This window comes from Eptesicus fuscus, chromosome 14 (genome assembly GCF_027574615.1).
Source record: "Eptesicus fuscus isolate TK198812 chromosome 14, DD_ASM_mEF_20220401, whole genome shotgun sequence".
NCBI lineage: Eukaryota > Metazoa > Chordata > Mammalia > Chiroptera > Vespertilionidae > Eptesicus > Eptesicus fuscus.
In genome coordinates this window covers 76,582,130-76,592,057 of record NC_072486.1, presented here as the reverse complement: position 1 = coordinate 76,592,057, position 9,928 = coordinate 76,582,130, and the positions used below count along the sequence as shown (strand labels likewise).

Below are 9,928 nucleotides of genomic sequence, written 5' to 3'. Positions count from 1 at the left end.
AAGGATATCAGGAACGAGACCACTTCAATGACTCAGCTGGGTGATGAAGAAGGTCTGGTTAAGAACCCATCAGACTACGGATATGCTAAGAACATCTAGTCAGCAGAATTTCCTGACCATGGGCACTTGAGAAGAATATATATTCTGTAGCTTTGGGGTGACAGATTCTATAAATGTCAATTAATTCCATCTGATATACAGGAGTGTGTCGTTTAGTATCCCTTGTTTCTGGTGGTTGTTTTTTCTAGAAGATCTACAAATGATGTTAGCAGCAAGCTAACCTACTGGTCGACTGTCTGTCCCCTGGTGGTCCGTGCACATCATAGCGAGCAGTTGAGCGGCCTTAGCCTATGATTAGCATATTATGCTTTGATTGGTTGAACAGTCAACTGGTCAACCCGACGACTGGACACTTAGCATATTAGGCTTTTATTATATAGGATAGTACTGGAAGTCTTAGCCACAGTGATCAATCAAGAAGAAAAAATAAAAGGCATCCAAATTGGAAAAGAGGATGTAAAACTGTTATTATTTGTAGATAACATATTGGAGAAAAGTGAATCCTAGCACACTGCTGATGGGAATGTAGACGGGTACAACCACTATGGAAAACAGTGTAGAGTTTCCTCAAAAAGTTTAAAATGGAATTACCATTTGACACAGCGATCCCACGTCTAGGAATATATCCTAAGAAACCAGAAAAAAAAATCACAAAAAATATATGCACCTTCATGTTCATGGCAGTGCTATTTATAATAGGTAAGATCTGGAAACAGCCCAAGTGCCCATCAGTAGATGAGCAGATAAAAAAGATGTGGTACATTCACAAAGTGTAATACCATGCAGCTGTAAAAAAGAAGGATCTATTATCCTTTGAGACAATATGAAGGGACCTTGAATATTGTGCTAAGCTAAATAAGCTTGTTAGAGAAAGACAAGTATTACATGATCTCACTCATTTGTGGAATCTAATGAACAGAATAAAGTGATGAACAAAATAGATCCAGAGACATGAAAGCATGCAATAGACTGACTAATTTCAGAAGAAGGGGGCAAGTGGGAAGAGTTTAACCAAAGAACTTATATGCATATATGCATAACCCATGGACAGACAATAGTGTGGGGAAAGCTTGGGGAGAAGTAGGGGGTAGGGTAGAGGGGTCTATAGGAGAAATAAAGCGGACATCTGTACTACTTTCAACAATACAAATAATTTAAAAAAAAGAATTCACGTTCACGGGGGGAAAAATATGCAAACCTATCATTATGATACACCACCTTAACAAAGTAAAAATAAAAATCATATGATCTTATCAATAGGTGCAACAAAAGCATTTGAAAAAAATGCAACATCCATTTATAATTAAAACACTTAATAGAATGGGTATAGAATAAAAGTACCTCCAAAAAAGAATAACATTACTTCAACATAATAGGGGCCATCTATGGAAAACCCTCAAATTGTGTACTGAATATTGAGTAGCTAAAAGCTTTTCCTCTAAGGTTCGGAACAAGAAAGGATGCCCACTCTCACCACTGTTACTCAACATAGTATTGGCAGTCATGGCCATAGCCATTAGGGAAGAGAAAGAAATGAAAAGCATCCAGATTGAGAATGAAGAAGTAAAAGGGTCACTTTTTGCAGATGACATGATGTTTCATATAGAGAACCCTAAAAACTCCACCAAAAATTACTATAAGTAAATAAATACAGTAAATTTGCAGGACACAAAATCAATGTATAAAAATCTATTATGTTTCTATATACTAACAATACATTTCAAAAAAAATGAAAGAAAAATCATTTGCAATTGCAACAAAAAGAATAAAATATCTAGGTATGAACTTAACAAAGGAGAGAGAGAGAGAGAGAGAGAGAGAGAGAGAGAGAGAGAGAGAGAGAGAGATATCAGCTGCTTGCCTCCTGAGCACATGCCCTTGACCAGGAATTGAATCCCGTGACACTTTAGCCCTCAGGCCCACACTCTAACCACAGTGACAAACCGGCCAGGGCAGGACCGGTCCTTTTTCTTTTTTCCTTTTTTTTTTTTTTTTCTAGCAATGGCATAACCCTTTCTTTAAAAAAAAAAAAACAAAAAAACTTTCAGCCTTGGGAGTTACATTTTTGCTGTTTAACACCCACTGCCTCACTGCTGCCAAGCAGGGCGCAGGGAACAGGGCAGCGCACAGCCAGGAGCAGTGCTCACACAGCCGCTCGCAGCCCTGCAAGTCCCTGCACAGAGCTGGGCGTGGGCGGGGTCCCCTGCTCTCCCAAGTTCCCCGCTTTCCCTGGGGCTGGCCCGGGCCCCACCTCCTCCACGCAGGCGGCCAATCCAGTCGGCACCGGCCCGTTCGCGGGGGCCGTGGCGGTCGGAGCCTGGGAGCGGCTGGAAAAGCGGCAGGTAAGGCCCTTGCAGGGGCGGGGGCGTCTCTGCGGCTCTAGAGACCCTCCCGGCAGCACCTGGAAGCAATGCCCGCGGGAGACCCGCACTGCCAGAGCGGGCTGGGCCTCGGCCTGGAGCCTCTGGCGCAGTCTTGGCACCGCACCCCAGCCCTCGCATGGGCCTGGCAGCCTGGAGACCTGTTCCCTGCTCCTAGCGAGTTTGGCTCAGGGGAGAGAGCGTGGGCCTGCGGCCTGAAGGGTCCCTGGTTCCATTCCAGTCAGGGGCACACACTGGGGGCTGTGGGCTCCACCCAGTGTGGGGCGTGCAGGAGGCAGCCCACCAATGATTCCCTCATCATTGATGTTTTTTCTCTCTCTCCCTCCCTCTCCCTTCTTCTTTAAAATCAATAAAAATATTAAGAAAAAAAAATGTGGCTTTCCACATTAGAAACAAAAACAAAACAAAAAAGACGTGCTCCACTTTCTAAAGTAAACAAAAGACAAATTATTTTAAAAGTTAAATCTATATTTCATTTACAAAATGTTTATGGTTTTGTTCTTAGGTAGACATAACTCCGCTGCTGCGTCCTTGTATAGCCTAGGGTTGGGCTTGAGAGAGCTTGTTCTATGGGGGCATCTCCAGTTTAGGGTGCAGGCAGGGCCCTGGGAATCTGAGGACATGCTAGGGAGTTGGGATTCAGTCCTGCCCAAGACACTCAACCTCCCCTGGCCGCACTTTTTTCTTTGGAAACTGGAAAAATAGTATGTATTTCATAGACATTGTTTTGAGCCTTTAAATGAACTAAGTGCACTAAGACTTGTCTCCCAGCAACAACAGGCTTTTAAAAATATCTATATACTTTTATTGGTTTTAGAAAGGAAAGGAGAGGGAGAGAGGGATAGAAACATCAATGATGAGAGAGAATCATTGATCAGCTGCCTCCTGCACGCCTCCTACTAGGGATCGAGCCTGCAGTCCAGGCATGTGCCCTTTACGGGACTCAAACCCGGGACTGGAATTGAGCCTGGAATTGGAATCGAATCCAGGACTCTTCAGTCCACAGGCTGATGGTCTATCCACTGAGCCAAACCAGCTACGGCAACCACAGGGTTGTTTTGTTTTGTTTGTTTGTTTATTGATTGATTCAGGTATTACATATGTGTCCTTATTCCCCCTTTGCCCCCCACCCCACCCCCACTCATGCCCTCGCCCTCCTAGTGTATATGTCCATTGAACAACATGGTTTTTATTCACAGACTAAGGGCCCAGTGCACCTTAAAAGGAACTGTGGGCTGTGAGGCTCTGGCGGGCATAGGGGCAGATCTCGGCCCATCCTCCACACTCCCTGCCCAGCTCCTTATAGTTATTGAGAAACTATCCTCTCCTCATTTTATATTTTTGTCTATTTTTTCAAAAATTAATTGGCCATATATCTCTCTATATAAAAGCCTAAGTGACCATTACTACTGAATGACTGGAACAACCGGAACAACCGGAACAACCACTCCACCAGTTGCTATGACATGCACTGACCATCGGGGAAGATGCTCAACCCAGGAGCTGCCCCCTGGTGGAAATCAGTGATGCTTCTGGCTTTGTTCTTTTTTTTCCTTCTTCTTCTTTTTTTGCTTTTCCATTTGCTTTAATTCAGTATATATATACTAGAGGCCCGGTGCATGAAAATTCATGCACGGAGTCGGGGGGGAGGTATCCCTCAGCCCAGCCTGCACCCTCTCCAATCGGGGATCCCTCTCACAATCCAGGACCTCTGACTCCCAACTGCTCACCTGCCTGCCTTCCTGATTACCCCTAACCGCTTCTGCCTGCCAGCCTGATCACCCTCTAACCACTCCCCTGCCAGCCTGATTGATGCCTAACTGTTCCCATGCCAGCCTGTTTGTCCCCAACTTCCCTCTTCTGCCGGCCTGGTCACCCCTAACTGCACTCCCCTGCAGGGTTGATTGCCTCCAACTGCCCTCCCTTGCAGGCCTGGTCCCTCTCAACTGCCCTCCCTTGCAGGCCTGGTGCCTCCCAACTCCCCTCCCCTGCTGGCCATCTTGTGGTGGCCATCTTGTGTCCACATAGGGGCAGGATCTTTGACCATATGGGGGCAGCCATATTGTGTGTTGGAGTGATGGTCAATCTGCATACTACTCTTTTATTAGATAGGATAGAGGCCTGGTGCAGAGGTGGGGGCCAGCTAGTTTGCCCTGAAGGATGGGGGTTCAGGATGGGGGTTCCCTTGGGGTGTAGGGCGACCTGAGCAAGGGGCCTCTGGTGGTTTGCAGGCCAGCCACGCTCCCTGGCAACCCAAGTGGAGGCCCTGGCATCTGGAATTTATTTACCTTCTACAATTGAAACTTTGTAGCCTGAAGTGGAGCCAAGTCTCCTGCTTGCTCCATGGCCGGCAGCCATTTCTGTTGGGGTTAATTCACCTTCTATAATTGAAACTTTGTAGCCTGGAGTGGAGGCCTAGGCCAGACAGTGCAGATGGAAAGCCTGGCTTCCTCCGTTGCCGGGGCAACCCTGGCCTGCTCTCTCCAGCTCAGTGGCTGCTGCCATTTCTGTTTGGATTTGTTTACCTTCTATAATTGAAACTTTGCAGCTTGAGTGGAGGCTTAGGCCTGCAAGGGCAGGCGGAAAGCTTGGCTTCCTCTGTTGCCTAGGAAACCTTGTTCTCTGTGGCTGTAGCCATCTTGGTTGGATTTATTTGCATATCTGCTCTTGATTGGCTGGTGGGTGTGGCTTGTGGGCATTGCTTGTGGGTATAGCAGAGTTAGGGTCAATTTGCATATTACTCTTTTATGAGGTAGGATGTTTTTTATTGTTGATAATATTACAGATGTCTCTCATTTTTCTCATGGCTGCTTTGGCTATTTGGGCTCTTTTGTGGTTCCATACAAATTTTAGGGTTTTTATTCAATTTCTGAAAAGAATACCATGGAATTTTGATAGGGACTGCATTCGATTTGTAGATTGCTTTGGGTAGTATGAACATTTTAATAACATTAACTCTTCCAGTCCATGAGCACAGAATATCTTTCCATTTATTTGCCTTCTTCAGTTTCTTTCATCAAGATCTTATAGTTTTCAGTGTTCAGATATTTTACCTCTTTGGTTAAATTTATTCTTAAGTACTTGTTTTTCATGCTGTTGTAAATGCATTGTTTTTTTAATTTCTCTTTTTTAAAAATATGTTTTTATTGATTTCAGATAGAGGAAGTGAGAGGGAGAGAAATAGAAACATCAATGATGAGAGAGTATCATTGATTGGCTGCCTCCTGCATGTCCCCTACTGGGGATCATGCCTGCAACTCTGGCATGTGCCCTTGTCTGGAATGGAACCCGAGATCCTTCTGTCTGCAGGCTGACTCTCTATCCACTGAGCCAAATCGGCTAGGGCTAATTTCTCTTTTTGATATTTTGTTGTCAGTATATAGAAATGCAAGTGATTTTTGTATATTAATTTTGTATTCTGCAACTTTACTAAATTTGTTGATGAAGTCTAACAGTTCTTCTTCTTTTTTTTTTTTTTTGGTGGAGTCTTTAGGGATTTCTATATATGATATAATCTGCAAATAAGGACAATCTTAATTCCTCCTTTGTGATTTATATACCTTTTATTTCTTTTTCTTGCCTAATTGCTCTGACTAGGACTTCCAATATTCTGTTCTTTTCTTGTTCCTGAACTTATAGGAAAAGCTTCCAGTGTCTCACCTTTGAGTATGATGTTACCTGTGGGTTAATTTCCTCTATGCCCAGTTTTTTGAGAGTGTTTATCATGAAAAGATATTGAATTTTGTCAGATGCTCTTTCTGTCTCTATAATTTTTATCCTTCATTTCGATATTATAGTGTATTACATTGAGTAATGTGCAGATGTTGAACCATCCTTGGATCCCTGGAATAAATGCCAATTAATCAATTGATAGTATTACAGACATCCACTTTTTTTTTCCCCATTAACTCCCTCCACCGGGTACCCACCCCTCCCAGGCATTCACCACCCTATTGTCTGTGTCCATGGGTTATGCATATAAGTTTCCTGGTTGCTCTCTCCCCACCACCTCCTCACCCCAGCTATCCATCCCTCTGAAATTCATCAGTCTTCCATGCTTCTGGGTCTATTTTGTTCATCAGTTTATTTTGTTCATTAGATTCCACATATGAGTGAGATCTTGCGATACTTACATTTCTCTGACTGGCTTATTTCGCTGAGCATAATACTCCCCAGGTCCTTCCATGCTGTTGCAAATGGTAAGAGTTCTTTCTGTTTTACCAACACGTAGTATTCCATTATGTAAATATACCACAGCTTTTTTATTCACTCATCTGCTGATGAGCACCTAGGCTGTTTCCAGATCTTAGCTATTGTAAATTGTGCTGCTATGAACATAGGGGTGCATATATCCTTTCTGATTGGTGATTCTGGTTTCTTAGGATATATTCCTATAAGTAGGATCACTGGGTCAAATGTGAGTTATATTTTTAATTTTTTGAGGAAACTCCATACTGTTTTTCACAGAGGGTGCACCAGTCTGCATTTCCACAGCAGTGTACTAGGGTTCCCTTTTCTCCACATCCTCACCTTGATGTTTGCTGATTTGTTGATGATAGCTATGTTATGCCCAGAGTTCAGGGTCCCCAATAATCAACCACCAGGGAGCCTTTTCTCCGATGCAAAAGCAAAGAGTCTTTATTCAAACCCGGGTTTGGCTCCCAGCCTCTTTCTGGCATAGCAGTGAGACCAAAGAGCGCGAACCCCGGGAGAGCTTTAGGTTATAAAGGGTTGGTCATTTGGGTGGGCTTAGGGAAGTGACGTGGGTTACAGAGATTGCCTAATTTGGACTGAGTCTACTTCTCTACATTCCTATTGGCAGGTTTATGCAACTGTTACATTCTCACGGTTTTCTAAGAAAAAGGAGTAATATACATAGTTACACGGGATGGAGGGTACAGTACATTTTGTGCTGTCCTGCTCTGCCCTTTCAGCTATTCTGACAGGTGTGAGGTGATAACTCATTGTTGTTTTAATTTGCATCTTCCTGATGATTAGTGATTTTGAGCATTTTTTCACATGTACTAGTATTTTGGCCTTTTGTATATACACTTTGGAGAAATGTTTATTTAGGTCCCTTGCCCATTTTTTATAGGATTGTTTGTCTTCCTTTTGTTACGTTATATGAGTTCCTTATATATTTAAGAAGTTAACCCCTTATCCGATGTATCGTTGGCAAAGATGTTCTCCCATTCAGTGGTCTCTCTTCACTTTGTTGGTGGTTTCTTTTGCTGTGCAGAAGCTTTTCATTTTGATGTAGTCCCATTTGTCTATTTTCTCTTTAGTTTCCTTTGCCATGGGAGTATCTGCAAATATATTGCTATGAGAGATGGCTGAGATTTTGCTTCCTATGTTTTTTTTCTAGGATTTTTATGGTTTCACGACTTATATTTAGGTCTTTTATCCATTTTGAGTTTATTCTTGTGTATGGTGTAAGTAGGTGGTCTAGTTTCTTTTTTTTTGCATCTACGTGTCCAATTTTCTCAGCACATTTATTTAAGAGACTGTCTTGACTCCATTGTATGCTCTTGCCTCCACTGTCAAATATAATTGAGCATAATGGCTTAGGTCAATTTCTGGGTTCTCTGTTCCATTCAGTTGATCTATATTCCTTGTGCCAGTACCAGGCTGTTTTGAGGATAGTGGCTTTGTAATATAGCTTGATATCTGGTAATGTGATATCTCCAACTTTGTTCTTCTTTCTCAAGATTGCTGTGGCTATTTGCAGTCTTTTTTGGTTCCATATAAATTTTTGGAGAGTTTGTTCTAGATCTGTGAAATATGCGCTTGGTATTTTGATATGGATTGCATTGAATCTATAGATTGCTTTGTGTAGAATGGGTATTTTAATGATATTAATTCTACCAATCCATAAACATGGTACATTCTTCCACTTGTTTATATCTTCTTCTATCTCTTTTTTTCAATGTGCTGTATTTTTCTGAGTACAGGTCTTTTACCTCCTTGGTTAAATTTATTCCTAAGTATCTTAATTTTTTATTGCAATGATAAATGGGATTTTTAAAATTTCTTTTTCTGAGAGTTCATTATGGGCATATAAAAATGCCATTGATTTCTGGGTATTGATTTTATATCCTGCTATGTTGCCAATTCATTCATTAAACTAGTAGTTTATTGGTGGTCTATTATGTCATCTGTGATTAATGACAGTTTTATGTCCACCTTTTCAATTTGGACGCCTTTTATTTTTTCTTCTTGTCTGATCACCATGGCTAGGTTTTCCAATACTATGTTGAATAAGAGTGGTGAAAGCGGACATCCTTGTCTTGTTCTTGTTCTTAGGGAAAATGGTTTTAGTTTTTTCTCATTGAGTATGATGATGGCTGTAGGTTTGTCATATAAAGCTTTTGTTATGTTGATGTATGATCCCTGTTCCCACTTAGAGTTTTTTCAAAAAAGGCTGTTGGATTTTGTCAGATGCTTTTTCTGCATCAATTGATATGATCATGTGATTTTAGTCTTCCAATTTGTTAATGTGATATATCACATTCATTGATTTTCAAACATTGTACTAGCCTTGCATCCCTTTAATAAATCCCACTTGGTCATGGTGTATGATCTTTTTAATGTATTTCTGGGTCCGATTTGCTAATATTTTGTTGAGGATTTTAGCATCTGTGTTCATCAGGGATATTGCCATGTAATTCTTTCTTTGTAGTGTCTTTATCTGGTTTTGGAATTAGGCTAATGTTAGCCTTGAAAAAAGAGCTTGGAAGTGTTCCTTCCTCTTGGATTTTTTGGAATAGTTTGAGGAGGCTAGGTGTTAGTTTTTTGAATGTTTGGTGAAACTCCCTTGTGAAGGCGACTGGATCAGGGTTTTTATTTCCTCAGAGTGTTTTTTTACTGCTTCAATTTCATCAGTAGTTACTGGCCTATTCAGGTTTTCTGATTCTTCCTGATTGAGTTTTGGAAGATTGTATTTTTCTAGGAATTTGTTCATTTTTCCCAGGTTGTCCAGCTTGTTGGAATATGGTTGCTCATAGTATCTTTTTTTTTTTTTTTTTTTTACGATCCTTTGTGTTTCTGTGGGGTCAGCTATTCCTTCCCCACTTTCTTTTCTGATTTTGTGTATTTGGGTCCTCTTTCTTTGTTTCTTGATGAGTCTGGCTATATGTTCATCCATCTTGTTTATCTTTTCAAAGAATTAGTTCTTGGTTTTATTGACCTTTTTTATGTTTTTTTTAGTCTCTATGTCATTTATTTCCACTCTGATCTTTATTTCCTTCCTTCTCCTTACCCTGGGCTTTTCTTGTTTTATTTCTAAAACTTTAAGTTGCAGGGTTAGATAATTTATTAGAGGCTTTTCTTATTTTTTGAGGTAATGTTATGAACTTCTCTCTCAGGACTGCTTTCATTATGTCCCATAGATTTAGGGTTATTGTGTGTTCATTTTCCTTTGCTTCCAAAAAGTTTTTCATTTCTTTCTTGATCTCTTTGGTAACCCACTCATCCACACTAATAAAAGA

The 9,928-nt window shown here is 41.3% G+C and overlaps 1 protein-coding gene across 1 annotated transcript in view; it reads left to right on the top strand.

The window, feature by feature from the left end:
- Positions 1 to 2,163: 2,163 nt before the first annotated feature.
- The window catches only part of BLVRA (biliverdin reductase A), a 70,753-nt gene continuing 62,988 nt past the window's right edge, over positions 2,164 to 9,928 (top strand). Inside the window, exons 1-2 of the mRNA XM_054726370.1 lie at positions 2,164 to 2,402; positions 6,541 to 6,640. Coding sequence (XP_054582345.1) covers positions 6,550 to 6,640 — 91 coding nt within the window. The 5' untranslated portion in view covers positions 2,164 to 2,402; positions 6,541 to 6,549. The remainder of the gene's footprint in view (positions 2,403 to 6,540; positions 6,641 to 9,928) is intronic.